General features: G+C 38.9%; 2 protein-coding genes across 3 annotated transcripts in view; one reads left to right on the top strand and one right to left on the bottom strand.

Annotated features, from left to right (window-relative positions):
- Positions 1-544: 544 nt before the first annotated feature.
- On the top strand, positions 545-4,841 carry LOC105426481 (glutaryl-CoA dehydrogenase, mitochondrial). Its single transcript, XM_011637724.3, has 8 exons — positions 545-798; positions 905-937; positions 2,107-2,475; positions 2,779-2,908; positions 3,006-3,225; positions 3,471-3,700; positions 4,233-4,393; positions 4,511-4,841. Exons 1-8 carry the CDS (start codon positions 741-743, stop codon positions 4,576-4,578), a joined length of 1,269 nt encoding a protein of 422 aa, XP_011636026.2. The 5' UTR covers positions 545-740; the 3' UTR covers positions 4,579-4,841.
- Positions 4,842-5,924: 1,083 nt separating this feature from the next.
- LOC105424226 (uncharacterized) overlaps positions 5,925-16,462 on the bottom strand; it is an 82,780-nt gene continuing 72,242 nt past the window's right edge. For both annotated transcript variants that reach the window (XM_089080207.1, XM_089080210.1), the window contains one exon: positions 5,925-15,004. In XM_089080207.1, the coding sequence (XP_088936333.1) occupies positions 14,777-15,004 (228 nt within the window). In that variant the 3' untranslated portion in view covers positions 5,925-14,776. The remainder of the gene's footprint in view (positions 15,005-16,462) is intronic.

Raw genomic sequence — 16,462 nt, 5'->3', positions numbered from 1 at the left:
ATGAACATCCGTCCACTTAATTATCGTATATACAATCGTATATTTAATATTAACGCAATTAATGTTTTTTAGTAAATCGATAACACAAAGCTGTTGTACTTTGAACTACTTCTCAATGTTTGTTTATTGTGTAAGTTTATCATTGTTATCATCCTGTCATTTTTTTCCTTTTTCTTTTATATTGCGGACGATTTGTGGAAAATATTCTGCAATGTCGGATTTTCGGAAATGTACATATGACTTTTCTGTAAGTACTTTTGCAAATAAAACGTAGAACCTACACGAAAAAAATATCTCTATGATTTTGCACTGCAGAGATTTGAAGTTGGATAAGTCTTTTTTGCACTGTAGAGATTTGAAGTTGGATGAACATTAAAACTCAAACGATTTGTCGATGAAAATCAAGCAGATAGCCATCGATTTAAAAAAGAAACTAAACGACCATTCGAATTTGCCTCGAAATTATTATTGAGCCAATCAAAAACACAGCCAATAGCTATGTGATGACTCACTCTTACGTTGCTTTCGCAAGAACCTGCTGAATCGTCGGCTACTGCGTAGTCGAGGTCCAAGTTCACCAAAGTAGCGAATGAAAATTTATGTTAAACCACTTAGAAAACGTCAGAAAATCTTGATCGCTCGTTGCAGACACGCCTTCAGGCGCGGCTGATAACAGGATATTTTTTTATAAGCTCGAAGTCGCAGTGTTGTTCTGTCGTTATCATCAGTCGTTGCTCAACATGGCGAGCCATTTGCTGGTGAGAGTTAGCCGTTTGTGTCGCGTTAATTCCACAAGGCGTATCCTTTTGTCAAATCCGTCAGAGAGCCATTTGATTAGGACACTTTTTAAAATTATGTGAATCGAATCAGAACTCGTCATATTCGTTCCTTAAATCCTGATCAGAGATCTCTGCCTCTGCATCGCTTCGAGGGAGACGTAAGTCACCAAGTTAATTTTAGAATATATCTATATCTTTAAGTCATCAAATCACAAAAGACAGATATCATCTTTACCGCGATCTCTATCTTTACTGATCTTGATCTGTACTGATAGTTTCCGATCTTGACACGAAATGTAGATGGTAGCACAATACAGAGACATGACTCAGCCGGTAGCTCATTTCATTGATGTGTAACTTTGTTATGTCATCTTTACTGATAACTATTACTGATAACTGATACTGATAAAAGTTATCTATCATTTTGTCATTGTTTTGTTATGATATTATAACGTGTTCTATATGGAAAAAAAAAGATGTATTAATATTATAAGTCCACTAAAGTTTAATTAAAAATAATTTTGTTAATTTAATAACGATAGTAAAGATGTATTGGCTGTGCAATAGTAGGAAAAAGTTACTGGAATTTAAAGAAAACATATTTCTTATATTTATTTTGTTTGGAATATCAAATAAATAGATTTATATTATAACGAAGATAAAGTATAAACATGATTCTTAATATTTTCATGAGAGAAATATTTGTAATTAATATTTTTTCTAATGGATAAGAAAATTTTTTTATATTATTTTTAATGAATATATTCCGAAATCAGACGCAAAAAAAACTAAATTTATAGTTATAGAAGATTTTGAGTTACTGTAAAGTTACTGTATTGATAATTTAAATATATATGAAATATAAAAATGATTAATTATATATATCAAATTAATAATTTTAAAAGAAAATACATGTCTTAAATATTACTATTTAATATAACTATTTAGTTTCTCTATTAATGTTGCAATACAAGATTTTTTTATAAGAATCAACGCAAATTTAAAAATTAAATAATTTTCAAATCGTTCAAAAAAATTGTGTTTATTTTTTATCCAGATAATATATACCAATAGAAAATTAATAGTAATTAATATTTACAAATAGTATTAATGAATTAACAGCCTATAGATGTATATTTTCTATTAATATAGAGATATATTTTCTATTAATATAATTATGAATTTTTAATTTCAAACTTGATGACTTCTTTCTAGTATATCTTTACTAATTAAAATTATAAAAAGGAAATTTATAAAAAGAATATCCAATCGCATTGGAGATTAATTCAGTCTCTTACAAAACATTTACATAAATTTCGTGGGTCAGCTGCCTTCAATTGGGAGGATCCATTCGATCTCCAGTCGCAATTGACGCAGGATGAAGTCCTGATGAGGGATCAGTTCCGTTCCTACTGTCAGGAACAGCTCCTGCCGGGCGTGATCGAGGCAAATCGCAAGGAGCACTTCGATCGGGAGATCATAAAGCAGATGGGTCAGCTCGGGGTGCTGGGCTGCACCATGAAGGGTTACGGCGCTGCCGGGGTGTCTTCGGTGGCTTACGGGCTTCTCGCCAAAGAGATTGAGAGCGTTGACAGTGGATATCGATCCGCATTCTCGGTGCAGTCCTCCCTCTCGGCTGGTGCGATTTACATGTTCGGCAGCGATGCCCAGAAAGATCGATTTTTACCTAAAATGGGTACGTGCAAGCGACTCCCTGGCGACAGAACTATATATTTTCTAATTTAATTCTTGAACCGTAAGAAGATTTCCGCATTATTAGAATTTTATGTAGGAGGAAAATACTCGAATATTCATTTGGATAATGATGACAGAGTGGGAATAGGAAATATTTTCTGTATAGAAATAATGTCTACTGATCATATTGACATTGACAATAAATTAATTAATAGAATTAATATGTAGGTTTATATTAATATTAATAAAATTCAAATCAAATGACGATTGCTGTTGAGGTGATAGCTTTCAAAGTATATTTTAGTTTCCGGAGAAAAGATCGGCTGCTTCGGCTTAACGGAGCCCAATCACGGTAGCGATGCAGGATCGATGGAAACTAGGGCGACTTATGACTCCAATAGAAAAGTCTACAAATTGAACGGCAGTAAAACATGGTTGGTTTTACTGGCAATTATACTCTTTGTTGTGTCTAGAGAAAGATATTTTTTCGCGATTATGGGCTTAGTAATCGAACCGTCTAATATCACTTAGGATCTCGAACTCGCCCATCGCCGACGTATTGATTGTGTGGGCGAAATGTGACGACGGTAATGTTCGCGGGTTCATCATTGAGAGAAAAGCTGCGGGAGATAGTTTATCCACTCCAAAGATCGAGGGGAAGTTTTCTCTGAGAACGTCCATCACCGGTATGATCCTGATGGACAATGTAATTGTGCCTGAGGAAAATTTGTTGAATGTTGTGGGACTCAAGGTAAGTCGAGTTGACCTTCTGATTTTGTATATTACGCATTTTTATTTAATTTTATCAATGGATCGCTTGTCACTGTTAATCCTTTGATATCATTCAAAATTTCTAAAAATTAAAAGGGAAGTTAATGGAGCGATAAAAAAAAAATAGAATAATTACACAGCTAATTTTTTATGACTGTTTTATCTGATAAGGCTAATATTTTAATTGTCATTGACGAGAAATGAATTAATAAAACTTGATGAAAGGGACCGTTTAGTTGCTTGAGCAACGCGCGATACGGCATCGCCTGGGGTGCGTTAGGCGCTGCGGAGGCCTGCCTGAAGATCGCCCGAGGTTACACCCTGGAGAGACAACAGTTCAAGAGACCGTTAGCGGCGAATCAACTCGTGCAGAAAAAATTGGCGGACATGATGTGCGACATCGCGCTAGGTCTCCAAGCCTGCTTGCGAGTCGGTAGATTGAAGGACGAGAACAAGTAAGATTCGCTCGAGCTCGAACGGCGAAAATAAACATCTAATTCATTTTTTAGCTCAAAATTAACGCGGAAAAAATGCTGATATTCGGCAGTATCAAATGTAATTGAAAAAAATCTTGTTATTCAATGATAGTATTAATAAAATATGAACGCATATATTTTTATATTAATATTGCTATTGAATTAACAAGATTATTTTCAATTACATTTGATGCTATTGACTCAATATCAATTTTTTCTCCGTGTACGTTTTGCTTCTTCTAGACTGATAATTCAATGTTTCCAGATCGGTTTTTCTTTTTTCCGCAATATAACATTAAATATATATAAAATATAATAATATATATAAATATGTATAAATAAAAAAATTATATTTTATATATATATATATATATATATATATATATATATATATATATATGTTATTTTAACAATAAAGCGATATATCGCTAAATATAATATACAATATTATATATGAAGAATATGCTCGCGCTCGAGTAAGAAAGACAGGAAATGATTTTACATGCTGTAGAGCCGCGCCGGAAATGATTTCCATCATAAAGAGAAACTCGGCCGTGAAGGCGCTGGAGATTGCGCGAACCGCGCGAGATATGCTGGGCGGAAATGGGATTTCGGACGAGTACCACGTGATCAGGCACATGATGAATCTGGAAACGGTGAACACCTACGAAGGTACGCGAAGATCGGTCCCGGGAAAATCGGCGATCGTTTAGCATGTCATTAATCGGATCGCGCAATTCGAGACTGCTTCCGTTTCTTTATCTTCTACTTTTTTTTTGTCGTTCACAGGTACAAACGATATTCACGCACTGATCCTCGGGAGGGCAGTCACCGGTATCCCTGCGTTTTCGGGATAAGCGATGTCTTCTCTCAGATGTCCGAAACGAAAGACTGTTTCTGCCAAGATGCGCGTACCACGTGCCATCGATTTTTATTTAAGCCTTTGACGTGCTCACGTATCATATTCGGTCAATTCTTTCGATCACTAATTACTTTTATAATGAAATTATTTTTTTGTATATTTTGATATACAAATGTATTCCGAAATGTATTAAACAGTTAAAACTATTTTTTTACGAAAGGTTGAGGACCTAATAAATTGTATTGCACTTTTGAAGAATAGGATAATGGTACCCCTCCTCCTGCTCTCCTGTAAGTTCCTTATGTGACGCAATTCTTTATCCCCGATCGTCGTACGTTTCCGTCGTAATAAGATTTTAATCATTCGATACACTTTATTGCTCTTTTATTCTCTACTTTACGTTTTTAACAATCTCATGGTGTGTGCTCTGTCACTACGCGCCGTCACTCTTTCTCTCGCTCTCACCTTTCGTGCCTTGTCATTCATTCCGCTTGTTCGTTCATTCACGGATCGTTATGCACGCGCGGCTCCTTCGACGGGAAACAGTGCAATGAGAGCACGTAGCGCAATTTCCGTTTTCCCTTCTCTTTCTCGAGATCGATCTCTGAGCGTTTGCGATTCGCGCGATCCCGGCTATCGCGACGGAAATGCGGACTAGATCAACTTTGAACAACTTTGCGTTTTGAACCAAAAGTTGCAATTCGATTCCAGAATCGCTTTCGACACAAATGTCGGATTAAGACTTCAAATGCAAGCTTAAAATAGAAACGATGGTATCCTTGTTCGTTTACGCTTAAGCTTTACTTAACATTAGAAGTAAAGCGATTCTTTTTAAACGTTTCTATTTTTTAAATTAATAAAATTTTTTTACGTGCTAAAAATGTTTTCTCGAATATTCTAACTTTTCATCAATTGGTTTTTTTTTTTATTCCGAATATTAGAAAATCAGAAACATTTAAAATTCTATCTGTGATACGAGAAAAAAGTATTAATTTAAAAAAATAGAAACGATAAATAATAACTGCTTGATACTTCTAGTGTTTTGCAATTGTAAAAATTGGCTCTTGCATGCGAAATATTCGTTACGAATTGAAGAAAAACGCCATTGATATTTTCAAAGATATAGTACGTCCTCGTCACGGAAAATGCGATCAGATCCCCATTTAATAGTCCAAATTATAAAAAAAAGAAAAAAAAATCACAGAATCGATCGCGCACTTTTCCTTCTTTATAATCCTAGATTAATCAGCCGCGTAATGCACAATGTACTCCTCATTCGCACTTTCTCTCACTCTCTCTCTCTCTCTCTCTCTCTCTCTCTCTCGTTCATTTTTTCATTCCCATTCTCTCTATCTCTTTCTCTTTCGATCTAATAACTATGGCTTTGTATAAATATAATATATATCTATGTATCTATGTATAAGTATTCAAGTGCCTTTATAGACTAGTTTGATATTAAATGAAAATATAAAAATCTATATGTCAGAGCTACGATAGCCCGTTTCGTGATTTACAAGCGCGGCTGCCACGTTACATCTCAGGGTAATCGTAGACATTGTGTGTATCACAAATGAGCGTCGCGTGGCCAACACGCGGCAGAAAAGTTAACTGAAGTGAAAGGAAAGGAAAGCGCAAAAAATAAACAAGATGAGCTATCTCGTTCTCTCTGAGGTCTCATTATATATAAGTCAAAAATTTGTCAAAATTTTTGACTTATATATTTTCTGTCAAAAATTTTTCTAATACCTCAGAGGCAAGCAATTGTCACATTTTTTGTTGTTTCCCGATGTGTTTCTTTAAAATATATAGAATTATTTATGAATAAAATAAATGACTAGAAGTAACTTAAAAAAGAATAGATATAAACACTATTATTATTTCGATAATAATTAATTCGATAATTAAATTATTCACTGTTTAAAGAATTTGTGAAGGACTTTGACATAACGTTGTGCTAAAATTAACTTGACGGCAGTTAACTTACAACGCCGAGATAAAAGCTTCAAGATTATTTCTTGAAGTTTGACAATGTTTTCCATGTTTTTCATTTTTCATGTCAAGTCATATGTATCGATCCGCTGATTATTTCTTTCCCTGAAATTTCCCATTCTTGGCTTGGATTCATTTGTTATTGGAATTTTATTATGAATTCAATGAATAATAATTTCCTAATGAATTCTTGTAAGAAGCTATAACGATTCGAATTGCCCTAAAGATTGCTGGATACAATAAACGATAAGAACAATTTCTATCACGAAGCATTATCATGTTGCTTTCGATTGATCGATCTTGGATCGATCGATTTTTGAACGATTGATTGCACACAATCCGCAAATAACAACAAGGGCGTTAACACAAGCGACTCGAGTAATCATAAATAAATTAAGTTTAATTACTAAGTAATAAAACGTTAATTACATATGTCAATGATAATTAATTTAAGTTTACAACACACGTCTCGTGCAAAAGTGTAAAGAACGTTTGTCTTTTTTTCTTTTTTTTTTTCGTGCTACACTCAATACCATTGTTGTCTTTTTTCTTGTTACGACTTAATGTGTGTACGTGTACGTGTGTATGTATTCGCGCGAGTGTAGATGTTGTGTGTACGTGTACGTGTCTGTGTTTAATGATTCTCGACTACAATAAGCTCTTGGTAGAACGTAGTAACATTGTAGTTTACAATAGTTTACAATCGCCTCTCTTCTCGCGGCCCCCGATCGTGGATGCGTACATGTGTATACATGTATATATGTGTATATGTGTGTGTGTGTGTGTGTGTGTGTGTGTGTATGTGTGATTGTATGTTGTGTCTATTACATAATTACACATCTCGGTACATGTCGGGATCGAAACTTCGCACTCTCCCCCTACTCGCACGTTTTCAGATCGTCGGAGGATCCCGCCCCCGTAGACGACGACCGGCCTTCCGAAAGAAAGGGAAGTAGACCGACGTCGGATCGGCGGATCGAGCCGAGGGAGCAGATTTTGCGGCAGGGGGATTCGCGACTGTTCCTCACAGTCGCGAGTTCGATCCCGTCATTTTCACAAGTATCGATCGTCGGCCCGTCGACAGCGTAAGAAAATTCAATGGCACGAACCGCGAACCGTCCCGTCGCAACGACAGCGTCGCTCGGGCTCGTATAACCATACTTGGTTGTCTCTACTAACGGATATACGTAATCGTATAAATAAATTAATGACACACACACACACACACACACACACACACACACACACATTCTCTCTCTCTCTCTCTCTCTCTCTCTCTCTCTCTCTCTCTCTCTCGTCATCGTCGCAACTTCACTCGACTTATGGTACACACACGCGATGGACACTCCCGATCGATTCCCGCTTTCCTGCCGGTGTTAACACCCCAAACCCGAACCCTTCGCTCGCAACATTATCACCGCGATTCGAAGATGCAATTGTTCAGAAAAATGTTAAATAAACTTCTATATATATATATATATATATATATATATTTTTTTTTTACATATATTCGATTTTGTGATCACGTATGTACCCTATTCCCCCTCCCCCCTTCCCACGACCGAATTGTCATTACGACGTCGCTCGCCGGGCTTGAGGTGTCAATCACGATTCTTCAGTGGACGAAATCATCCTCGCGACAGGACCCTTCCTCTCGCTTTCCCTTTTTTTCTTTCCCAAGGAATGGAACGAGGCGCGGATTTGATCGCGCGTTTTACTTTACGTAAATCTATGCCGTACGCCACTCCTTCGTCCACTCTGATTTTGTTGAATTTCCCGGATCGGAGCCCCGATGCTAATTGCGCGATTATCGTCCATTCCCCTTTACACCCGGAGGGTGGGCCAGCACTCCTTCGCGCGTATATATACGCTGCGAAAATTCGCGCGCGTTACAATAAATATAATAATAATAATGTATACCTGTTTTTGCACTTGTATTTTACATTATTTCGTCTCTGATTAACTAATCGATACCTTATTGTCGTACGAACTGCTCTCGTGTTTTTCTTCACTTCAGCTACTTTTCGTCCCGTTCGAGAAGAAACGCTATCCCGAGGATTTTTCGAGAAAGCTCTCTTGCTTCATCGCTCTCCTTCCCTTGCTCCTTCTATCCCTTCCCCTCTCGTTGATGCCTGTTTCTTCCCTTCGATTGTAATTTATTTATGAAAAGTCGGGCGAGTTGAGATAGCAGTCACAATATCGGTCGTAGCCTTCGCTCTCCCTCTCTTTCTCTCTTGTCTTCTCTTCCGGTCTAGGAGAGCGAGTAGTTTTTGAGGGTGAAAAATTAGAATTGTGTCGTCTCTCCACTTTAGCCTCGAACGGATGAAAGCGACAGACTTCTCTCCTACTCGAGAAAAATCGCGTCGAGTCTCTTTATCTCTCTTATTTCCCTTTTTTTTACACCTTTTTATTCCGTCACATCCCGCCGACTCCCTTTCACCCCTGTCCGTGGAAAAACGAAGTGAAAATTCTCTGCGAGTGGGGTGGAAACTAGATCGATATAGACACCTAATATTGTACGTTGTCGTCGTCGATAGTTTCTAATCCACTGGATATGTGTCACGTAACGATCTAACTATCGAGACGAGCCCCTCTCGGCGCAATATATAAATAGATCATCGAATTTTATTCTCTCACACTCTCTTGTTTCTCGCGCAACCTTTCTCTCTGTCTCTCTCTCACTCTCACGCTCAAATTTAAGACGCGCAACAGCCGTTATCGATCGATCGATCGACTTGGAGATCGCTCGATAATCGCCTCCGCGACGATCAACACCGTCCACCGTGATCGGTGGTAATAATATCCGTATTTTTTATATATATGTATATATAATATAATATATATATAATTTATTTATATACTTATGTCCATATTTATATTCATATTTGCATTTATATTATATTTATATCTGTATTTATATTTATATTTGCATTTATGTTTATTTATATATCGTATATCAATTTATATATATTTATATATATATATGTATATTCTACGCTCTTTCTTCGTTTCTCTTTTTCCTTCTGGCTCTTCTCTCTCGCTTTTGTCCTCTACGATGTGTGTTTCCTTCCTTCTTCCTCAACTACGGCATTTTACGTCATCTTCTCGATCTTTTCTCTCTTATATAAAACAAAAACATCCCATCTGCCATCGTGCGGCAATTAATAATCATCGTCAATAATGCAATAATCGTAGCGATAATGAACTCTCTTCACGCGACTAAAGTTGTATTTACACCCTTATCATACATTGTCGATCCTATCCGCCATGTGTGTGCATTCCTCGTGTGTGTGTGTGTGTGTGTGTGTGTGTGTGTGTGTGTGTGTGTGTGTTGTGTGTGCACGTAATACGTGCGTTACCGCACGCGTGTCAAGACCATATGACAAGTTCCAACCCTTATCTTCGCCGCGGGTCAAACCACAGTTCCTCGCTTTGACATCAAATCAACAGTCGCAATCCTCCCCCTCCTCCCAACTCTCCAAAGAAAAAAGCATTTCGCGGGGATCATACAAAAATTGTAGTAAAATAAATATAGAAATTCTCGCAGAAATTTCTTAAAAGAATCTAACTCTGTCGTCCGGAGATTGTAAAATTAAATTAATTATGTCCCGTTAACTACCCCGTTAAACGCAGCGATCGCAAATTCGCTGAATTGCCGGAACCGTGGTGAAGGAACATGAAAGACGCATTCTCATCCGTCCGCTCTCGACCGCGACGGTAAATTCCGTTGGAATTCTTGCGCTCGACCGAGCGCCTTATCGCGGTTGTCGCGCCTGATAACGTGATCCAATCGTTTCGAACGAGAGAGGAACTTCCATATGAGAGAGAGAGAGAGAGAGAGAGAGAGAGAGAGAGAGAAAGAGAGAAAACTCGCCTCATTAACACCTTCGTTTCTCTCTCTCTCTCTTTCTCTCTTTTCCACAATTCAACACCAAGTCCTATTTAAACATTCCCCTCGAAAAACAGCGCGATGCGCGTTTTCTCTTATATATATATATATATAATCTTATATATATATAAGATTATTTATATATATGTATATATATATATATAATTAAACATTGTTATTACAATAATATATATATATATATATATATATATATATATATATATATATATGTTTACTTTGTACTATATATAATCTTAAACCGACGACCGAGGAGGCCGCTCGCGCATCCCTTTTGGTACCGTGAATTTATCTCCGCATCGGAAAGAGAATCCCGCATCCTTTCGCCGGATCAGGATAACACACAACACGTCTTGGCTACAGCTCCTTCGAAGCGGCAGGCGGATGCTTCTCTCCTTTTCGCGTTGAGCCATCGCTGCCGATTTGCCATATTGGGTTTATATCCAGCACGGAGCACTCAAGTCTCCAAACACTCAGAATTGTGATGCTCGCTTTGAATGACCGTTTATTTGAGACGTCGTATGTGATAAATTAATAATAAATAATCAGAGTAGCGTCGAAATACTAATCAATTAACGTGCAACGAGAGAATACGTGTGTATCGGTGTGTACTCGGATTCTTTAGAGAGGAGATTGTTGTTGCTGTTGTCGTTATTTTTGTTGTTGCTGTTGTTGTTGTTGTTGTTGTTGTTGCACGAAAGCGGTAACATACCTCGAGTCGCCATGCACACTAAGAGGATTCGATATAACTTTACAAAATATTACATAATAAATTACATGCTCTCTTTCTTTCTCTCTCTCTCTCTCTCTCTCTCTCTCTCTCTCTCTCTCTCTCGCTCTCTATCTCTCTTTCTCTCGATGACAAAACTGCTGTAGCCTCGAAAACTGCGTCAAACGCGTCGCGCGCTTAAAACGCGCATTCTCTATCCTAAAGTATAATAAATTAAGTAACATGCCGTAGGTAACATCGCCGAACGAATATCGAACGGGCATTCGCGTGCGTGAAAAAAACGTTCTATTCGCGAGACGTGTGATCGCATATCCTAATTCGCATGACAGCGATTTTTCGCGTGTTTCTTGAGAAAATCGATCCAAGTGTATCGAGAATTCGTCGTTTCTCAAACGGATTTCAATTAATTCATTGCGTATATTTTATATATCCAATCGATTCGAAATAATTGAAATATCTTTCTAATTTCTTTAATTATAAAAAATTGTTTTTTTAATTTTTCTTTTAAAAAATTATTCTTTAATTTTTCTTTCATTCATCTTTGGATTACAGACGTTGTAAAAATTCTTTTATTGTCAATGGTAGATGTGATAGCACGCGGTAAATTTACTTTCGTCCTTTGATACTCTAGGATCGTTTTGTCAACTTCTAGACGAGTCCCGTCGTTCACTCGCGATTCATTCTGTTCTACGATTAATCCGACTAGCTTAAACGATCCTCTCGCGATTGCACAAAAAAGTAGAAGAGTATAATATAAAATGTTCCAACGAAATCTCTCGCAGAACTGATTGCTCGCTACGTCGCGATGTTGCTTAGAGTATGTGTATTTTGTATTTGGTATGTATGTGTGTGTGTGTGTGTGTGTGTGTGTGTGTGTGTGTGTGTGTGTGTGTGTGTGTGTGTGTGTGTGTGTGTGTGTGTGTGTGTGTGGGTGTGGGTGGTGTGTCGAAGCACAAAAGAATTTTCGCTACGCAGGAGTTACACAGACGCGGAGTACAAGTCGGCTAGAATGCACTTTTCTGCAATCAAACGTCACACCGATTCGTTTTCGCCCGGCTTAGCGAACGCCGCCCGCCGCTTACGTAATAAAAGTACATGTGTGTGTACATGTGTGTATGTATCTATCTGTATACGTACAATGTGTGTGTTCTTTTTCTTCTTTTTTTTTTTAAGTATGTACAATAGCACAGCACAATTGCAGTACGATATCGAGTGCGGCTTGCTAAAGTCTCTCTCTCTCTCTCTCTCTCTCTCTCTCTCTTTCTCATATGCTCTCTTTCTTTCTCACAGGCTCTCGTTCATTCTCTCTATCCCTGTCTCTCGTACACACAGTGACGCAGCCATCCGTTTTAAAAATTGTTCTCTCTCCCTCTCTCTTTCTTCCTCCATCCTTCCCTTTCCCCACTAAACCTCCCTCCCGTCATCGGTTTGCACAAAAGAGTGTCCACTCTCTGATATACATGTTTATACATACATATATATATCACTTGGCACGTGCACCCTCACACGAAGCCACTTTGAAAATTGGTTCTCGTTTCGTCTGACCAACGAGGACACGACGAGCCCGGTCGCGCGTTTGGCGCGCCGCTGATTGCGCGATCATCATTGAACCTTACCACTAAACGCCGATTAATCCCTCAAGGGGAGGATTTGATCCGTTTTAGTAACACATACACGTAGGTGCATAGAAAAAAAAATTGCGCTCCTCCTCTCTCGATCGAGTTCCTCGCGCGGTCCATCTCTAATGGGCCGTAGAATAGAAATGCAATTTTACAATTCCAGACTGAATTATCGAAATGTCTCTCCTCCATGTCGAAAGTTGCAATTTTCACGTGGAGAAAATGAAACGAAACTCGAACGCGGGAGAAGGAGCGCAACTTCCAAATACATACACCCCGGTAGCATCGGAAACCGCCAGTCACTTATTTACGAAACCAGTGAACGAAGTGAAAACGTAATCTCAAACGAAAGTGTTAACGCACGCAATAGGATTCGCTGTGCCAAGTCGCTGCTTTAACGCGTGACGTATCTTGAATTGAGCGATCGAAGACCCTTCGTCGATTTTTTTCGCACCGGCTGCGCGGTGAGGGACAGGGTTGGGATTATGAAAAAGTGAAAAGCGAGCGCGTTTATTCTATGTATTTACTCGCTCGCGATTGTCAGAGCGCCTTCTCGAATCTCGAATTACTCTCGACATGCGTTCTCTCGCAATAATATCCGCTCGCCTGCTAAAGCAGCGACCGTGCTACCCTTAAGAAATAAGATAACAGAACATTGAGACAGAAGATCGACATGGGCCCCCTTGGGCCCCCTCCTTCGTTATTAGTCCTAACCGCTCGGTTTTTTCGGGATGCGGTTGAGCAAACTCAAGCCAAAAAACCGCGCGATTTGCATAAAAAGGAGAAGAGGAAAGAAGAGAAACAACGCGAACGTGCTCCTTTAAGCGCCAAGAGCAGCGAGAATTCAGAATACAGAGGATTCCGAATTTTGACTAGAGAGAGAGGAATCGTCCCGCCGTCCCGAAATCAGGGGAGCGGTTTCCCCCCTGGAACTTATTACAGTGGACTAGAACGCTAAGAATCGGGCACGGAGCGCCGAGTTGCGGATTAACTTATACGCTAATATGGCAAACTATGGCACGAAGTTTGCGAGACGCTCGGAGTCGAGATACGCGACGAGTCGTCGTTATCATACGCACAAGTTGCGATCTTAAAATTACGAAATTACCGTATCTTATCGTGAGAAGGACAGCCCACTTAGGCGTGTCGTGACAAAATATTGCGTGAAAGAATAATAAATATAATACATACACAGATCTCTCATGTTTTAAAAATTAAATAGAAAAAAGTATAAGTATATGCAAAATTACTGCATACAATCGGCATCCTCAAAAAAAGCTCGATTCGCCCGTCTCTCGACTTCGTACGTAGATTTAACTAAGAATACTGAAACGCACTAATCTAAAGAAGAGAAAACGCAGAATCGTGCTACGACAGATCCTAACTCTGATCTCGCTTTGCGATTACGGGAGCCGATAATGATCGATCGCATTCAGCGGCTGGGACGTTTCTTGCTCGAGACAGCTCGATCCCGAAAGACGATCGTCGACGCGCGTTCAGCACGATTAGGACAATAATAATTTAACCTCTCCAATTTTAAGTACAACTTAATCTATCATGTCTTTCCAAAAGATGTCTAAATAATTAAAACGCTCGAATATCGAGTCTAAATTTTGCTTTAATTTCAAATAATTATCTATCAAGAAATTGAATGCCGAGAAGCGGTCTTAATCAGATTTCGCAAACGAGTGTTAAATAAAGCGTTAAATAAACCACGGGCATTTTGAAGATTTGTATTTGGATAATTTTCAACGGCCAATTATCAGGTCATTATTTTAAAGTCTAGAGTAGAGACTACTCATAAAATTCGTGAGGCACATCGAGGAACCGTCCGAAAGGACTGAACGTGTCGGCAAGAATACGTCCGCGAGGTGGTACACCGCCCTTACGAGAAGGGCAGATCCTCATCGGGCGACTCGTCGTGGTACTCCTCGTGGTCGGACGTGTGTCACAAAACGTCGCCCTGTTGGCGGCAATCGCGAGCGATCGCTACAATTGTTCCCCCTGTGGGCGACATTTGTTCCTCCTCGACCGCGACTGTCTTCGGATCCTCGTCTTTCCACTTGTCCATGGAGCGGCGTCGGGCGTTCATGAAGAAGTTCCCGACCGTTGTCGGTTCCAGGCCCAATTGCCTCGCGATTGTCACCTGCATCTCCTTCGACGGCCTCTTGGTCTCCTGGCGGGAAAACAAATAACTCTGTATATTAAATCTGTATCGTATCGAATTCATTCGATTCTGCATTCGATTTTCACTTTTCTATATTTCCAGCATTATCATCTGATCACTTTTTAATTTTGCTCTCCTCGTAAACGTCGCTTCGATCGTGCTCGATTAATAATGACCGGGCAGTCGTATATACGCGCAATTTGCAGGATTTAATTACCGGTTAATAATTGCTTTTCCCATCTTCATATTTTTGTTTCGAGGATGACGGATTCGTTTGTTGAGTCTTATTACATCGAGGAGCAGGATCGAACGAGGCTTTATACATTTTGCATTATACATTTTGCTCAATTGTTGATGAGTAAAAATTTTGGCGCAATTTTATATTTTAAACCGCCGGCGAAATGTCTGACGGAGAAATAATGCAGTGACTTTGGAACGATGTACGTATCCCTTCCTGATTTATATATTTCTATAGTTTGCGAATGAAACGAAGTTTCTAGAAAATGAATTAAACGTGTGAAGAATGGAATTAATTTAATTACGTTGATATCGATTAATGTTTTTAATATTTTATAGGACATGTCTGCGTATATATATATATATATATATATATATATATATATATATATATATATATATATAGATAGCGATGTGTAAAGTAAAATATTCTATTATAGTTCAATCGGTGTTGAATTAATCTACTCGTCTCTCTCTCTATGAAAAGATCCACATTCAGATGCAGATTCGGGATATAATGTATCCGCAGAAGTCTCAGTGTGCTAATTTCGACTGTGCGCCACGTGAAAGTATTGGTTAGCAATAATTGTTACTCCGGCAATCGATACACTCTACCTCGAGTCACGTTATTGATCGTGCCACGTTGGGGTAAGAAACATCGCGTGGGAAGAAAACGTGGTAGCCCATTTACCACAGGGGACTGTTTATCGTCCACCAATACCACCGAGTGGTGGATTATCATTAAACATGTGGTAAATAATTTAAAATAATTCTTCCGGTCGCGTTTTACAGGCGAAAAGGGGAAAAAAAAAAGGATCGTCACACGATTAATTTACGCGCGTCGCGTTACTCGTCGTATATTTAAAAAGATATTAAAAATGGAATATTTACCTTTTCTAGAAATGTATAAATGGAATTCGGAGTTTTTTCAAAAACAAAGGCGTATATTTGAACGAGCGAATTAACGCGAATGTGACTTAATCCGGACAGATTATGGGAATAATCTCGGTGCGTGAAATTGCGCATTAACATTTCGCATCTTCCGCTGGGAAAAAGAGACGCGCGATTTTCTTGCCGTCACTTTCGAAGGGTTTTTCTCCCTCGACCAGGCAGGCAGGCAGGTAGGCAGGCAGGCAGGCAGGCAGGCGCGATGACGTGACATATGTATACGCGTACGTACGTTCACGCGAAGCTTGAAACATACACGGGACCGCGTGCGGCACAGTGGCT

The sequence above is a fragment of the Pogonomyrmex barbatus genome, unplaced genomic scaffold (genome assembly GCF_055798465.1).
Source record: "Pogonomyrmex barbatus isolate J1 unplaced genomic scaffold, ASM5579846v1 scaffold1, whole genome shotgun sequence".
NCBI classification, from domain to species: Eukaryota; Metazoa; Arthropoda; class Insecta; order Hymenoptera; family Formicidae; genus Pogonomyrmex; species Pogonomyrmex barbatus.
This window is presented reverse-complemented; position numbering and strand designations above follow the sequence as displayed.

What these genes read in the sequence shown, in the direction of transcription:
- LOC105426481 (XM_011637724.3), top strand. Translation starts at nt 741, where the DNA reads ATGGCGAGCCATTTGCTGGTGAGAGTTAGCCGTTTGTGTCGCGTTAAT. An exon ending in TGCATCGCTTCGAGGGAGAC is followed by an intron (nt 938 to 2,106) that starts GTAAGTCACCAA and finishes TTCGTGGGTCAG; the next exon opens with CTGCCTTCAATTGGGAGGAT. An exon ending in TGAATGTTGTGGGACTCAAG is followed by an intron (nt 3,226 to 3,470) that starts GTAAGTCGAGTT and finishes ACTTGATGAAAG; the next exon opens with GGACCGTTTAGTTGCTTGAG.